The sequence below is a fragment of the Cryptotermes secundus genome, unplaced genomic scaffold (assembly GCF_002891405.2).
Source record: "Cryptotermes secundus unplaced genomic scaffold, Csec_1.0 scaffold1534, whole genome shotgun sequence".
Classification (NCBI taxonomy): Eukaryota; Metazoa; Arthropoda; class Insecta; order Blattodea; family Kalotermitidae; genus Cryptotermes; species Cryptotermes secundus.
Window position 1 is genome coordinate 54,442 of NW_019718304.1, and position 18,041 is coordinate 72,482.

General features: G+C 43.3%; 1 protein-coding gene across 1 annotated transcript in view; it reads right to left on the reverse strand.

Annotated features, from left to right (window-relative positions):
* Positions 1-5,482: 5,482 nt before the first annotated feature.
* LOC111861304 overlaps positions 5,483-18,041 on the reverse strand; it is a gene marked incomplete at its 5' end in the record, with an annotated part of 26,487 nt that continues 13,928 nt past the window's right edge. The window contains 6 exons of the mRNA XM_033750323.1: positions 5,483-6,791; positions 8,887-9,311; positions 10,362-10,785; positions 14,530-14,715; positions 15,451-15,726; positions 17,262-17,647. Coding sequence (XP_033606214.1) covers positions 6,461-6,791; positions 8,887-9,311; positions 10,362-10,785; positions 14,530-14,715; positions 15,451-15,726; positions 17,262-17,647 — 2,028 coding nt within the window. The remainder of the gene's footprint in view (positions 6,792-8,886; positions 9,312-10,361; positions 10,786-14,529; positions 14,716-15,450; positions 15,727-17,261; positions 17,648-18,041) is intronic.

The following is an 18,041-nucleotide window of genomic DNA, read 5'->3' on the forward strand; positions in this document are numbered from 1 at the left end:
AAGGCTAATACCATGATGTATCTTAGAAGAGATTGTAGTAGTTATGAATAGGAGCAATAGGTGGCACCAATAAACGGCAGTAGAAGATATCCTTGAGTCGGTATTGCAATCTCCACGTTCGCCGAAAACAAATCGATAGCCCACCTCTACATAGCAACACTGCTCAGTACATATTGTTACTCTATCAAGTTAAAATGTCACCCCCGAACTTTATGACTTGTTTTAGATTGCATAGGCTAATTTTTTTTATAGACCAGAAATGTTGCGCTTGAACATAGATTGTTTCTCAGCAGATTTTGTGCTCCACATAACCGCAACTTTTTCCCGTTGCGTTATGCTTGGTAGTTATGACGACATGCTTAACTAGAATGAAGATACTTTTCTCTTCTACTTGGAGTCAAGGCGGGTTCTGGGGTCCACTGGATCTTCTATCTAATGTGTATGGGGAGCCTATTCCTGCGGCCGGGGCGTAAAACTCACCACTCACCTCCATCTAGTACCGAACTTAAGAATATGTGGCAGTATACATACACTTCTCCATATGTCTTTGTGCGGTGCAGCTTAATTAAACACACGCAAATTTCTCGTCAGTCTTCCTCATTGATTTCTGTTCCCGACTTCGGTACTTGTAATGCACCTGATGGTCGCTTGAGAATGTCCCTCGAAATGCCTTTCCCAATGCTTTCTGTCCCTAGTAGGGCCTATCCTTGTGTAATTTTTTGTTTAAACCACAGCACCACCTGCCATAACATTAAACATTTCTGCATTCTGCCTACACAGTGCATTTATGTGTTCTGTATAGTTCTCACAAAAAACAGCGACTGTTTCCCTAAACAGCATTAACCGGTTGGGCTTTGTAGCGGAGTCGTAATGTGTTTCCTGTGAGACACGGACTGAACTCTACATTCTGCCCACAGAGCGTATTTGTGTGTTCCGTATGGTTCTCACAATAAACAGCATTAACCGGTTGGGCTTTGTAGCGGAGTCGTAATGTGTTTCCTGTGAGGCACGGACTGAACTCTACATTCTGCCCACAGAGCGTATTTGTGTGTTCCGTATGGTTCTCACAATAAACAGCGATTTCTTCCCTAAACAGCATTAACCGGTTGGGCTTTGTAGCGGAGACGTAATGTGTATCCTGTGAGGTACGAACTGAACTCTGCATTCTGCCCACACAGTGTATTTATGTGTTCCGTATGGTTCTCACAATAAACAGATATTATTTCCCTAAACAGCATTAACCGGTTTGGCTTTGTAGCGGAGACACAGTGTGTTTCCTGTGAGGTGCGAACTGAAATCTTATATGTTATTTAAATGTGGTTCAGGCTTTAAGAGATACTGAAATAATATATAACTAATACATCTTCTTTGCCAGTGAAAATATAAACAATTCCCGAAACGTGTAGCAGCCGTTAAAGAATACAGAATTGAAGATTATTCTTTTTGGGGGCCGTGTTGTCCAGAAGATCGCTTCCAGCATTACGAATAAAAGTTATGCCTCCATATTCAGGGAGTAAGAGTAAGTCGTGAAGGAGTTTTTCCTTGCGATTTAATCATCTACCTTGAAGATGGTAGCTGCAGGTTCCTCCGAAACAATTGGACTTACGGCGTTACATCCCAGAGGACAGCAATCTTTCTAATCACCACCTGAGAGCCTCATATCTCGCACCGCACAACTGCGTCAAATATTCCTGTTTTTTTTGTTACTAATGAGGAACAGTTATAAATCATAAAACTGATCTTATATCGTGATATCCGATAAATGTGAGGCACAACAATTGAGAGAAACAACTTCATGAGTGAACTATGAAATAAATTTTAATTTATTTTATGTCGTTTTAATCTCCATGCCTACTACGAAATTATTTTCTTAAATTTGGCAGTGATCCTTACGTTCAACCCGAATGAAATGTCACAGAGTTTTAACTTTGTACGTCCTCACCACAATCCGGAATTACATTCCTCGTGTCAGTGGATACAGCGACTCGGTTACACTTGACATAACATTCCCACTCTCATGGGTGTGACGACAGAGGCACTTTTGAAGGATTCATGTACATATTTCGCACTTGCAGATATTCGTGTCTGAATATGCATAGTTTGCTTACTCGGCACCAGACATAGTCATACATAATCGGCCACAACTGGGTTCGAAAATTACTGTCACCTGATCGCCAGTGGCGACCGAAATATTCGAGGGAGAATCAGTAAATTTGTCACAAAATGGAAGTAAAACAGCTGTAATGGACGTAATATGTTTTCTATGTATATCGCTAGGTGACAACACAGTCCAGCTTCATGAGTGTGTTGGTAGCAGACGCGCATGCGCAAGTTCGGAGGCTGATTTCATTAGTAAAAATGGCGACTGTACCTGAGGCATATAATACCGAAGAGCAGCATTCAATGCGCGGTCTTTGGGTGAAATGACGCAATGCAAAAGATATTAATAAAGAAATGTTTGCTGTTTACAGTACGAAATGTTTATCCCGTAAAACGGTTCACAATTGGGTCGAGAAATTCTCTCAAGGAAGAAGAGATCGAAACGGAGGTGCGGGAGTGGCTGAGACAACAGCCCAAAACTTTTATGCTATGGGTTTTGACACGCTAATAAAATGATTGGACAAGTGTATCAGTGTTAGTGGAGGATATGTCGAGAAATAAATGTTTTTTTCCAGGTTCGATATCACGTGTTTTGCGTTTTGTATCCATTTGTGACTTATTTACTGACTCTTTCACGTGTATTAATTCGCGGCTGGTTTCTCATTCGGCATCCAAGAGTTTGGTTTTAAGTTCTAGCAACTTCATTTAATCACTTCTGGCACAAAGGAAATGGAGGACCACGTACGGAGAACTTAATGTCAACATAAATTAATTAGTCACAGCAATTAAGCTTGTCTTAAAATAATTTATCCCACATCCATCTTATGTTTATGTTTTGCGTGTTAGAACAGACGTAAGACAAGCGGAAGAAATGGATTCTGAGCGACGAGGAGAGCCACACCAAGGCAACAGGAAGTAATGATCCACCATTTTCTTGCGAGTAAATTATCTACAAGACATGCAAATATGTTTTGACCCCTGGGCCGATGTATGATAATGTTACTATTCCATCTTACTTGAAGAAAGTGTGTTTAATCCACAGTAAAATTTTCTTCAAATTTAAGCGTCATTATAATAAATAATAACACCTTGTGAACAAGCTCACAAACTCTGCCTTTTGAAAGAGTCTTACAGTTTCTTTTTTCAAGACCAATGAACACTATGATATACGTATTTTACCAGTTTCGAGCACTGATATTAGTACCCTCTCCTGCATAGTCAGCAAAAGTTTTCGGAAAGAAATTGCAGTCTTCAGGGTTGTGGGACTATGTATTGTGGTGCAAAGGTAACAATATTTCTGATGATCCTCATAGAAATGTTTTTACTTGAAGACAGAGCCAGTAGGATCCTCCGAAACATTATGTTTATACTAGAGTACACGGCGTAACGTCCCGAGAAAACATAATCATCGCATTAACCGCAGTGCGGAACTAAAATCTCACGTAAATTTTATTAATGTATAATCTCTTCACGCGTTCTCATGGAAATAAAAACATGTTTAAGAATGTTACCTTGTTAATACGGAGGTTCAGTATGTGTACTAATATATCATCGATTAATCGAAAAAACAATACAATGAGATACTGTCGACTTAGGAATGTCCTTCAGTTGAACTGGGATACCATAAGATAAAAGTACATAAAACAATGCGATTTTGAAGGTACTAGTTTCTGGGACGTGAGGCCTTGTAGTCTGGTGGAAATATATCTGTTTCGGAGGAACGTACTACCTCCATCTTCAGGATGAAAGAGTGAGCCAAAGAAGCAGCAAGCAGAGCAAGCCTGGCTTACTCTTCGGACCTGAACATCAGCTAACTTCTACCAGAATGCACGGCGTCACGTCTCAGACTATAGTACTCTTCATAGTAATCGCAGTAAGACCATCAAGCTTAAAAGATTAGCTTTAGCTCCACGTATTCCGCCATGTCCTTATCCTAAATTTGTTTATTTGCGCGTTTTGTTGCTCTTAAAAATTATCATAGGCTTACTTTTTTTTCCGTTCAACCTCTTCATAAATTGCAGTTCGAAATTAGGGCAATAAGTCATCAGCATTCATTAAAGCAATTTCAGATAATCATCCCGTAGAATGATTCGGAGAGAAAAAATATGTAATTTTAAACTTATTCGAATACATTGAAGAGGTTAATGAATACTGAAAGTCGCGGCCCAGTTTCACTGAGAGACAATTTGATTAGCATCTTTGCCAGAAGCTAGAGAAATTTTGTTTTGCCAGTGAACTGGTCTCTCATTACATTTATCGCATCTAAAGGCGCGTCCACATTACTTGTGCTCGTGCTCGCCAGGCTCCGTATATTTACTCGTAGTGTGTATGGGCTGTAGTAGTATTTTAATTTATTGGCTATAGATTTTAAATTAAAAATTTGCTTGTCTCGTGACTTGTCATATCGTCCATATTACTCGCGAGCATAGCGAGTCACACGAGCACGAGCACGAGTAATGTGGACGCGCCTTAATATTACAAATCCATATTAAGTTTCACTAACTCTTATTCCATCTTTGCTTAACAATTCCAAACGTCCAGTACCAGTCGAAATTCGGGCAGATAACACTGCGAGGGAAAGTAAAAACTGAAAGGTAATTTTCATAAACCTTGAAAGCGACGTTGTCAGCACTGACAAGGTAACAGGTATCGAACTTGTCCTTATATGCGCCCCGTTGGTTTTCGTTGCTTTTTGAATAGCGATATTACCGCGACACATCCAACATGGCCTTTCCATTTTGCAGCAAAGATCAACAACTATCACTAATCCAGTCATTTGGTCAGAGACTGTGAAAATTGGCGACATACAGAGTGTCCCAGGAGGAATGTGCCAAACTTCGGTAGGGTGTTCCTTATGTTAAAGTATGCCGATATAACCCAAAACACCTATGTCCAAAGTTGAACGGTTACGGAGATAATGGCCAGAGAAGTGTGAAACTTTGACCGGTGTTACACACTTGTTGATTGTAAAATACATATTAAAACTGGCAGAAATATGTGGTTTCTGTAATGTTAATAATGTACGTAACATCAAACTAACTTGTGAATGACATGAAGCCATAAAATTGAACTACAAAAAACTCGCACGATATGTCAAAGTTGTCGTTAAGATTTCCAAGCACTATACATGACACATGAATGTCAAGCGCTGGAGTAACATTGCTGACTGCGCGTTCTGGTATGCGAGTGTATGGGGCTAACGTGAACTGCCATCACCACACTCAAGGACAAACGTAGATAAGACATGCCAGCTGACTGGTACAGTGCGTGGACCCGCTAGAAGACCACAATTCTCTGGCCATTATCTCCATAACCGTTCAACTTTGGACATAGGTGTTTTGGGTTATATCGGCATACTTTAACATAAGGAACACGCTCCCGAAGTTTGGCGCATTCCTCCTGGGACACCCTGTATATAGTAGAGAAGTGTTTACTAATTTGTGGAGAGTTTGAAAGGAAGGCGAACATGTGTTGATTATGCATTTGTTGAGGTTTAGGAATAAAGCAATCAGCGTATCCGGGACAACTGAAAAACAGCATCGACGAAACTTAAAATGAAACGAGTATCGATCATGAAAAGAATGGTTGCAATAATATTTTAAAGCTTTTCTCTTCCAGTCAGAAAATTGGCGCAAATGCATTTAAAAGCGGCTGTGTAGTACTGTATAATGAAATGATCCCAAAATGTTTAACTTTCTTCCCCTGCATTCAGTTCGCCGATGATCTTTGTACTGTCATATGGTTCACGTCTAGAAATGGTTTTACATTATACAAAAAGAAAAGTGGAGAAAAATGTTTGGCCCATTATCAAATTATCCTACATAACATGAATGTGTAAAAATTAAATCGATTCATTATCACAGTGTTAAACAATGAATGACCCAAATAACAGATATCAATTCTGTACGTTACGTAACGGTCTGTTCGCAACGGTCTCGGAAGCGTAACGCTATCTCTCTTGAATTACGAGATATATTTACAACATGACCAACTTCAAATTGTGTCCGTATTTTGATGAGGCTATTACAGACTACGTTCATATGTATGGTTCTAAAAGTAAACAGCGATTAATTCAAAGAGCAGTAACGGCAGTAGAACAGAATCACGAATTCATCCGACAGTGTTGAAATCACAGAATATCACCCATGTGCTACATTCTCCGATCGAAATCTATATGCATATTTCCTGGCTTTGCTCCAAAAGAAAACGAGTTTCATTTGAACGGCTGTGATACTTTATACAGAATCAATTCTAAGCGGCCATGCTGCAAAATGTTGCGAATATGAGCGAGGAGTTGACGTCATTGTCACACAGTGGTCACGCGGTCAACCTCCACGTAGCGCACAGAATTGTCGCTGTGTCAGCAGATGACTTCTTTGCCGATTGTCGACGCTTCCGACGGCAAACTTTTGATACGACGGTGATGTCTTGAGCGTCTGCGACGTCGACAGGCGCTGCAGGTGATCAGACACAGGGAGCAACAGATGGCTAGTATGCCCGCTGCTCCCAGAGCGAGGTAAAGTAGAGGAAGCTGCAAGATGAAGGAGCAGTGTTTGGCAGCTTCGTCATAGCCCGAGGGACAGTGCGAAACCCCATCGCACCACAATGACGAGTTGATGCATGCGTCGAGCTCCGGACACCGGTGTACACAGTCTTCCATTATGTAGCCGGCAGGAGGCAGCACCGACCGCCTGGAAACAAAGTTCAGTCTGTAGGTTAGGGAATGCGTGCAGCCATGTTGTGTTGAGGTGTGAAGTAGGTTGGGATCCGTACGAAGAGACGAACACAAACATTACATTTTTTTCCCCTTGGCACTACAGCCTCAGTGGGCCTAGGCCTACCTCCATGAACTTCTCCGTTCACTTCGGTTTTTCTAGATCTTACACATTCGGTAGGACTCCTTGGGCGGGTGATCAGCTCGTCGCAAGGCCTCTACCTATACACAAACACAGAAAAACGCACACACACAAATTAAACATCCATTCCCTGAGTGGGATTCGATCCCACGATCCCGGTTTCCAAGCGAACGAAGACAGTACATGACTTAGACCGCTCGGCTACCGTGACCGGCAAACATTACATTTAGACTCTCAAACTGTACGGCGATGAGCTCATTGTGAGTCTGGTTAAGGAGTAAATTGAATTCTGGAAGAACTTACTAGCATTCAGTTCATCGCATTTCACCTTCCCGTCTGATTGGCCAAAGCTCAAGCAATAAAACCATGCAAATATTATGTTTCTGTACATTGTTCATCGTCCTGTTTCTATTTAAAACGAAACACAACGTTTCGGAGACTGGATTCTGTCTCTGTCTTCAGGTAAAACCTACTCAGTCTGACCCAATCGATAGAGTTAGTCCCCATCTGCGGACACCTGCACTAATATAAGATAGGGTATATAAGCCAAGCACAGCACAAACCATCTGCGAGAGCTAAGACAAAAAATTAAAGTATTAAAAACTCTACATGTATGGGATTTTGCACCATAGAAATATCAGTACAGAAGTCATCACTGGGGAGACAAATTCTCTGTATGGTACCAACATAAAAACACAGTTTTCCCATTACGAGGGGGCACCCAAAAGAAACCTAACTTATTTTTTTTTTAATTATTTATTCAAATTTTAAGCACAAACCTTCAATCCCCTTCAAAGTACTCTCCACTTACACTAATACACTTGTTTAGTCTTTTATTCCATTTTTCAAAACATTGTCTAAATTCATTTTTTGAGATGCTTGACAGCGCCTCCGTCGTTTTTTCCTTCACCTCAGCAACATCAGCAAAACGCTTTCCTTTCATGTCTCTTTTCATTCGAGGAAACAAAAAAAAAGTCGCACGGGGCAAGGTCGGGTGAGTATGGAGGGTGAGGAACAGGGGTCATACCATTTTTGGTCAAGAATTGTCGTACAGACAGGGCTGTGTGAGCAGGGGGATTGTCATGATGGAAAAACCAGTCACACGACTGCTCCAAGTCACTCCCGACAGCTCCACAATTTTTTCAATGGCCCGTCGTCGATCTTCCTTGATGATTTCACGAATTTTTTCAACATCTTCATGTGTTCGGGCCGTGGAAGGACGACCAGAACGAGGTTTGTCATCAATTGACATTTCACCATTTTTGAAACGGGAAAACCAATCAAACACTGGAGTTTTCCCCATAGCATAGCCCTTGTACGCCGTTTTTAACATTTCAAGAGTTTCTGTTCCACTTTTCCCGAGCAAAAAACAGAATTTCATCTCCGCACGAAAATCAGCCATTGCAAAAACGACGTTCAAACAAAACAGTTGTCACTGTAAACTCTGCCGAAACTAGACCTTACCTTCTGAAGCAACGGTAGTCAGCTTGTCGACTCAGGAATGTTAGCTCTATGCGCTCACAGCAGCAAAACGCCGTACTACAAAAGCTCTGCCCACAAAAAAAATAGTTCGGTTTCTTTTCGGTACCCCATCGTAAATCTACCCTGGACGGAGTTGTAGTTTTTTACTTTTGCTATGGTAATGAGAGTTTAGATGGGACAGATGTCCAAGCTGTGCTGACTGATCGAATGGTCTGATGCATGGGGGCAGATTCATTGTGTTTCCTGTGATTTTCTACCGACGTGAAACTCAATCTCGCAGTCTAGTGGAAGAATATAGATTGAGAGTGTTCGAGAAGAGGGTGCCGGTAACCCGTTTCTCTCAGACACATCTTGTGCTAGTCCTTGCAAAAAGTCTACACTCCGAATCACATTTACCTGCCACATGAACTCCATGCTTCAGAGGCTCATACAGAGGGACAAGTCTTACCTCCGCGCCAGTTCCAGCCACGTGAGTGAGTATGAGCCGGCCTCATGAGCTAGGAACTCTACGACAACGCTCCTGGACTGCTCTGCTGCTCGTTGTTCGAGAGATGGTAGCGTGGACAGGACTGGCTGGTGCACCAGTTTGGTGCTGCTGATGACCCAGCCCTCAGAGAACACCTCAACCACGTGGTGCCTCTGGGAGGAGGGAGGTTGAGGACACACTACGACGTGGACCGAACCTCCAGAGTGTAGGGAGATTCTGTTGCGGGTTCCGCAGAGTGCTTCTTGCTGGCGCTGCAGCTCCTCCTTCGTGAGGTTCCCCGCTTCCGGCGTGAGTCGCTGCTGCTGGAGCGATACACCTCTCAGTTTGATGTACAGATAGCGTCCTGCTCCTGGCTCGATCAGCCAGGGGTGGTTCTCGCAGTTCACCTGCCAGTCAGACAGCACACTCGTTATCGCCCCCCTCCACTTTCCCGACTCTGTCATCCATCCATTTATGCTTCACAGACTTAATAAGAGCATATCTGTATGATTTGGGGTTCTCACAGCGGTAGTCTTACGGGATGTGACGCCATGTACTCGAATACAACTTCAACGAAGTTACGGATGTCGAATAATAAGCCACGCCAACAGAAATCAACCAGAGTTGGTGCTTACTTGTGTTTTAATTAGCTCAATGTTCAACCCTGAGAATGGTAGCAATGAGTTTCTCCGAAGAGCTTGATGCTTGCATCGTTAGCAGCAAAAATGGAGGTGGTAGTTCCTTCGAAACGTCGGGCTGCACAGCATTACATCCCGTAAGATAAATACTGTCCAAGAACGTATTTCGTCTTCGTAGAACAGGGGTGGGCAAATTTCACAGGTGAAGGGTCAGATTAGAGTTTGTCAGTGTTTTGCTGGACCCTTGGTCAGCGCAATATTTTGAAGTGTTTCTCAACAAGCGGGCATGCACGTTATAATATACATAATGAATGACAGTAAAGTAAAATTAAAGCTATCCCTGTAACAGGCCGTGGAGGCCCATGGGGTTGTGACATGTTGAGGTTCCAACATTTTTTAGACAATCGGCTCATAGATGGCGGCAAGGTTGTCAGCCCTACGCGCCGGCTGACCTTTACCCCCAAGAACATTCCAAGAATATTCCCGGTACTCATTTCTGTTAGAGGCTGAGTCGACCCCAGGGCCATAGTGCGGCTGGAAGGATTAGATCAATTGAAAAAATCCAGTGACCTCATCGGGACTTGAACCCCCGACCTTCCGGCTTGTAGCATAGTGCGTCAACTAACTGTGCTACCGCGTGCCCCTAATGAATGACAGAAGTTATTTCATTAATGTGACAGATGTTGATTAAAGCTGAACAAAATAATATTGTTGGAAAATTCTCACAATGGCTCCGCGAGCCGGATAAGAAGTTCTCACGGTCCGTAGTTCACCCACCCCAGTTGAAGGGCAAAGAAACAGTTGGAAGACGAATGGTACCTCCTCTGGTGTCCTGCTCGGGGATCTGAACAGGATTTCGCCGCTGGCTCCAGACAGCCTCTGTTTCCTGGCGCACACTGGAGTCCGAATGAATTCCCAACTGCCTTCAAAGCTGAAGTTGTTGAAGTCGTCTGTGGAGTTCATCCCAGTGACAACGAACCGCAGTTCGACCACGTGGGCCGTGGACACAAACGTGAAGGGCATCAGATCGCCCGGCGAGGAGCAGAGGCAGTCACGTGCAAGAGGAGGCGTGTCTCTCCACGGGTGCTCGTACAGGCGTAGGGACGCGGTGCAGTTGACGTCGCACTGCAGGCGTCCTAGGTCAGGCTGCTGTGCGTTAACACACCGACGCCCGCCGGTCTGCAGCTGAGTGATCCTGAGTTTGACGCGCTCCCCACGTTGCGCCTCAAACCGGAACGTGCAACTGCCAGCAAGAAACCGTGTGAAACTGATAGTCACTCAGCTGGTCAAAAGATTTGTGGCACATGGCACCGTATAGTTCGGGAAGTGGATACTAACGCCTCGCCTGGCGGAATCAACGGGGTCCTTCAAAAGGCTGATACGTACTGAACAGGCTTCACGGTGTCACTTCCCAGAAGCCGGGATAATTCTTCTTTTAAATTATACTCTAAGAAATGTTTTCGGTATTTGTACACGAGAAATTTGAAAAAATAAACAGTTTTATACGCAAACATAATAATAATAATAATTCAATTCATTCAATTCATTCAATTCATGTTTATTTACGTGCAATAACTTAACAGCCCAGCGGCCAATTACAAAGTTAGCACGAGTATATAAGGTACAAAATAATTAAAACAAAATACAAATACGACAAATAAATCTGTGAACATAGATCTAAAGAAGACTGAAATATATACATACATTTATGAAATATTACGAATGTTGCTAATACTGTTAGTAACTAAATACTAAGATAAGACACCAGTGAGTGATAGCATAAAATTAATAAAATTAATAACCAGTCAATAAATTAAAACCAATTACATAAGAATAATTAAAGCTAGCCGAGGTAACACATATTTGTAGTGAATGAAAACACTAATCAAGTAACACCGTAAAAGGTTTGGTACATGCTTGTAAAATATGATTCAGAGAAACCGCTCCGTCTGCAAATATGTCGAGATCTTTACCCACCACGTTGGTAGCAAGGGCGCACCTAGAAGAGGGACAGTGTCTTTTTGAGGGACGAACGCTAAAAGTAGAGAAGTCTCGAACATGGCAAGTAGGAACACGAAGACTAGCATTATCCAGAAGGGAGGAGCAGGATTTAAGGCCACGATAAACCTGAATGAAGAAGAGTGCATCAAGAAGATGTCTACGCATACTTAGAGGGTGCAATCTTAGTCTCTCTAAGGCAGATGTATAACTATAGGAGCTATGTGGGAAGTAGCGGTAGAAACAGACAGATGCAAACTTTTTCTGGATGCGCTCAAGTTTTGCGGAGTCAGTAGACGTGATAGAATTCCAAGCTACCGAGGCATATTCCAACTTGGACCTGACTAGTGTAAGATACAGCACATATAAACAGTCAAGAGAAGAAAATCTAAAAGTTATTGAGCGTATAAGACCTAGCAGCTTTATACATTCGGAATATAAAAAATCAACATGATTGTGAAAATATAATTTAGAGTCAAAGAAAACACCTAGGTCCTTAACGCAACTGGTGCGTGTAATAGCAGTATGACAAAGCTGATACCCATAGAGCAGGACATTAGTCTTCCTTGAGTACGACATAACACGCGTTTTGTTGATATTAATACTCATGGAGTTGGCAGAGCACCAGTCACTGACATGATGAATGTCATTTTGAAGTAAGAGGCAATCCTGCGGAGTGTCTATGGTGCGAAAAATTTTGAAATCATCAGCAAAGATTAGAAAATGGGAATGTCTTATCGAGTTACAGAGGTCATTAATGAATACATTAAAAAGAAGGGGCCCCAGGACAGAGCCTTGCGGCACCCCGGAAGTTACTTTTAGAGGCCGGGAGAGAGCATCAGAGCATCGGACCCGAGATCTTCTGTTAGCTAGGTAACTGCGAAGCCAGTTAAGGTATCCATCAGAAAATCCAAGAGAGCTGAGCTTATGCACGAGCAAAGTATGGGGCACGAGGTCAAAGGCACTAGAAAAATCAAAATAGACAGCATCAGCCTGACGCTGACTGCAGACAACAGGGGTCATAATATCTAGGAAGGATACCAGATTAGTGGCTGTGGATTTGGATTTGGTGAAGCCATGCTGGTTGGGATGAAGTTTAATGTAATGCGAAATATGATCGTGAATAATGAATTCGAGGAGCTTAGAGAAGTTGTTAAGAAGGGTAATGGGTCTGTAGTTGCTCACACAAGCAGGATTGCCTCTTTTGAATACTGGCACAATAGTCGCTTCCTTCCATGCATCAGGGAATTGCTGCTGAGACAGGCTCAAGTTAAATATATGCCTAAGCACAGGAATAAAAATTGCCGAACAGCCTTTTATGACAAACCCCGGGATATCATCCGGTCCGACAGATTTAGAGGGTTTTAGTCTCTTAATGGCCTTGCAGACATCCGCATCAGAAACAGGTGCAAGAGACAGGAATTCAGTAGGTTGCGAAAGAGGGGGAGGGTCTGTAGGACAATGGGTATTATAGAGGGATTGAAAATGTTTGGCAAAGGTATCAGCCACGGCAGTAGGTTCATCTAAGTGTACACCATCAACTTGAAGCTGAATGCAACCTAAAGTATGTTTCCTGAAAGAAGAAACGTATTTCCAGAGATGCTGAGGTTGTGTTTTCAGGTCGTTATCTATTGACTTCAGCCATCGAAGCCTGTCGGTTTTGATAGCGCTTTTAACAAGCTTACGATAGAAAATGAATTTGTCATAATAGTGATCAGTTTGTTTCTTTTTAAAGCGACGGTGAAAGTAATTTTTCTTACCAATGTAGTACCTTAAGGAACTAGAGTACCAGAAAGGGAATTTAGATTTACGAGTAGGGCAACGAGGAATTGCCTCTTCCATGGCAGCTTGAACAGTGGCGTTCAGGCTGGCAACTGCATCATCAGCGGAAGTAGCTCTATATACTCCTGACCAATCACACGCAGATAGGGTGTTGTAAAGCAGAGTATAATTGCCGGCGGCGAATTTTCGATGGCTGAACTTATAATCAGGATTATAGGTAATATGTGGAAGGTGGACATCAATAATTAAGGGAGGGTGATATGGATCAGGCTTGACCAAATCAGAGTAAGAAGGACCAGGCTTTAGATCGGTGAGATTAGAGAAGACTAAATCAAGTAAGTTATGGTTGTCAACAGCTACAGCATACTGCCGAAGGCCAAGGAGACATGCGGAGGTGTATATAGCATCCCCCTTAAGTTTAGCGTAGTAGTGACAGTTGGGCAGAGGTGACCCACGTATCCAGTTAAAACCAGGAACATTGAAGTCCCCTAATAAAACGACACGAAAGCAATTGGTGTCAAGCTTGTTTTCAAGAAGTTGAAAATAATTAATAATGACTCCCGGTGGAGTGTCAGGAGAGAAATAGTGGTTGCCAATAAGCAAATTGTGGCTGTCAACTGTGGGAATCTCAACCCAAACACATTCAGAGCAGAGTTCTAAATCATACCTGCGCCTGCAGGAACCCAAGCTGGAGGGAATGGCTGTTAAGACACCACCACCACGAGCTTTGCTGGTGGATACCCGGTCAGACCGGTAAACGGTATATCTACTAGGAAATATATTGCAATCATAGCACGAATCGTTAAGCCAAGTCTCAGTCAGACAGATAATGTCAAAAGCTGTGGAACAAACATTATCATAAAATTCAACATATTTCGTCCGGAGTCCTCTTACATTTTGATAATATATTCAAAGACATAATAATAATAATAATAATAATAATAATAATAATAATAATACTATTACTGGTTGAGAATACAAAGAAATATGAGAGGTTGTGGAAGAAAGAACTACATTAACAGAATCCTCCATAGACGACCCACGAAACTCTTGTGGTCCGTTGTTCTACGAACCACAAGTAGGGAGATACTGCTACAGACGACGTAAGTGCGCTCGGCCTGTCTGGGTACACTTTTGAACATTCCTGCCTACATTAGAATAAATTGTGACGTGACAAATGCTCGCAGACACAGCGAGATGTGTTTACCTCATGTTAGGTGATCCCCCTCTGCCATAAAGGAACACGTTCTTAGGAGCCCGAAAGTTCTGCGGTCTTTCTTGTATCGGTCCTTGGGATCGACTGACGAATTTCCGGGAGCATGGGCCCTTACCGTATTCCTCACCATCCTGATGGAGATCCACAAACTCGTACAGAGCTCGGAAGGACACCGGTCTGAAATTCAAGTAGGCATTCTATGGAACCCGTACTGTCCTTTGAACATCCCACCTGGTATATATTGTGGGTTTATATAACGACGCTACCAGTGGTCCAAAAGCTATGTCATAACTCGGTGGTTCGGCCCTGAATCGCGGCTTCAGTCCTGGTTGACTTAACGTGAGATCCGAGATCAAGTAGATGGTGCTGGAACAGGCTTTTCTACGAGGTTATTTGGAATCCCTCTACAAATAATTACTCCACCATTGCACCATTCCCCCCTCGGTATGTGATATCCCTGCTGAGTACCATGTTTCAGACTTTCGTTCTTTAAGTTTGGAGCCTCATCTCTGACCTGATACTTATCTGGACACGGTAAGCTTGTTCGTTAGCGTCTAATTATAGTGACTAGTTTTTTAATGCTAGTGGGGTGGGACTAAGTCCCTTGCACTGCGGCCACTTCTGGCCTATTGTACCAGCCCCAGATGATAGGGTGATGGTGATTGTGGAGCAATTGATGGACTGAAGATTGGCAGGGGAAACCGAAGTACTCGGAGAAAACCTACCCCAGTGCCACTTTGTCCACCACAAAATCCCACTTGACCAGACCCGGGATCGAACGCGAGCCACCGCCGTGGGAAGCCAGCGACTAACCGCTTGAGGTATGGCGCGGCCATAGTGACTAGTTAATGTTAAATTGTTTCTTTCTATATCCTTTTGAAAGTGCTCCGTCCTATGCTGCACTGTACGTACCTGAGCGCCGTGGATTCTGTCAGTCGTAATTCGAGTGTGAGACTGTCCCCCGAAGAAAGGAAACTTTCGGCCAGAGAGCACGGTCGTGGTAAGCGTGTGTTGTTGGCGAGCAGCGTGTGGTCACAGCTTCGTGGCACTTGGTCCTTACAGAACGTGGCCAGAAGAGTGGCATTGGCTGACTCCGTTGCAGTCACAATCAGCGGGACTCCACTGCTGCCACCACTTATCACTGCGGGATATCGCGCCATTTTGTCCTTCCCACTCACCGGACCACTGCTGCGTCACACATCACACACAGCAAGCGGTGAGGAGGGAAGACACTTATGCAATAACTAACATAAAGTCTGTTGAAATTTCAGCGGGGAAAATAAACCTTACACAGATTAATGTACGAGTATTCTAGAATGTGACATCTGGTAGTCTGTATAAGAGTACCAACTTTTCGTGGAAGCTGGTATCATCATACATTCTGAAGATGGAGGGAGAAATTTGTTTCGAAACGTTAGTAGATAGTATTATTATTTATTTTAACTGCAAATCGATTTCTATCCTGTGGCAATGGTACTACAATAAGACATACCACACTCAAATAAAACACAAAACTACACAAACAGTAAAGGACACACTATACACACACACATACACACACACACACACACATACATTGCAAATTCAATGACAAGTACAATTATATAAACCCTACTGTGCAGGATCACACCACAGACTTCACTAAACTTTCTGTTCACTGCTTTAGGAACATAAAATCTCGCAGTACTGCACTTGGCCACACTGTGCGTATGTCGCTCTGATCGATTCTTACCGTTAATGCCCTTGAGTGACACAGCAATATCACGGTCTCACTGAATGTGCACCCTAGGGACTGGTGAAACATGTTCTATAAACTAAGATAGCTAAACTTGAAGTAATGGCTATATGCACAGTCAGTACTGCTTCGAGAAAGGTGGATTGTACAACTACCGATTCAAAAATTATTTTGTACAGATATTCATTAATACCGTCTTCTACTCCTATTCGTAACTACTCCCAACTCTGCTTGAAGCTGCTAAGGACACGTATAACTACAGCTTAGCAAGTTTTAACCTTTTGTGCATTGCGTATGGACTTGTAGTATGTAATAACTAACCAACTTCATGGAGCTGAGCCCTTCTTGGGAAGCCACCAGTTGTGCAGCTACTCAAGAACTTCCCAAAATTTTATGGAACCCAAAGGTTCATTACCGTGTTCACAAGAGCCCTCCACTGGTCCCTACCCTGAGCCAGGTCGATCTAGTCCATACCACACCATCCAATTTCTCTAAGATCCATTTTAATATTGTCCACCCACCTACGTCTTGATCTTCTTAGTGGTCTCTTTCCTTCTGGCTTTCCCACCAATATCAGACATGCAGTCTTCTCCCCATTCGTTCTACATACCCTGTCAATTTCATCTTTCTTGACTTGATCATTGTTTTGTTTAATATTGCACATAAATGTATATACACTGACGCACATACATAGAGGCATCCACTCCGAAGTGAGCCAGAATTAGTAATTATAATACACGCAATAATTTGCGGATGAGATCGAAACGTGGCAAAGCTTTCTGCTTTGTAACAGCGACGCGGTTTCAGTCTGCCTGTATCTCCAGACGGAGGGAAACAAATTTCAGCGACTTTTGTAAGCGAATTATCTCCACATCTACAGACGTATGCAGTCGCCGAGCTCCGTTCTTGTCTGTAAATTATTGCGTGATATATAATTAGCAGTTGTGTGCCTTTCCCTAGCGAATCAGCCTGTACAGGTAAACCTCACCAGAATATCTCGTTGCATTTTGCTGAGTCCGGAACCCTTCTGAACGCGCCATCCCACACCTTTAGTTGACTCGCGCACTCCTCTTCTTCTTGCAGCTGAGGATCGATTGTCGACGAGACGTGGAACTTGAGTATCGATAACCAGACTTTATATCGAGGTGGGGGCAGACGCCAGATCGCCTGGTTCTGGTGTGATGTGAACATGTCCGCAGGGCGCGGGGGCGGCTGGACGGAGGCATCCGCCCCCTGCAGGTGGTACAGGCACGTTGTGTTGCGTGGCAGTGAGTGCTGGGGAGTCTCCAGAGTGCCTTTGTTCGTGCCCCGCACCCAGAACTCACAACGCTTGTTTCTAGCGTAAGTTGGCGATTGTTGGTCCACGAACCGTACCTCGAAGAGAACGACAATTGCTATGTTATGTGAAGTCCGTTTAGTTTTATGTCTTCATATCTAAGTTTTACATGTTGTTACCCCTTCAGGCACAGTGGTGACTATACAGGGTGTTTCACGACTTTAGGGCATAACTGCAGGAGGTGATTTCCTAGGTCTTTGTGATGAAAAAAAGTTCATATAAACATGTGTCCGATTTTGGACGGTTACGGAGTTATGACCTTTTTTTCATTCCCGTACACGCCCTCGTATGAACCGCGTCTGTCAGCTGACAGGTCGCTATTTTTAGCAAGCTACAGACAGAGCGTTCTCGTTATCTCGACACTTGAGATGTACCTAAGACGGGGGGGGGGGGTTTTGGCGTGTCCGGCGCGGCTTCCAACCGAGCGCCCGC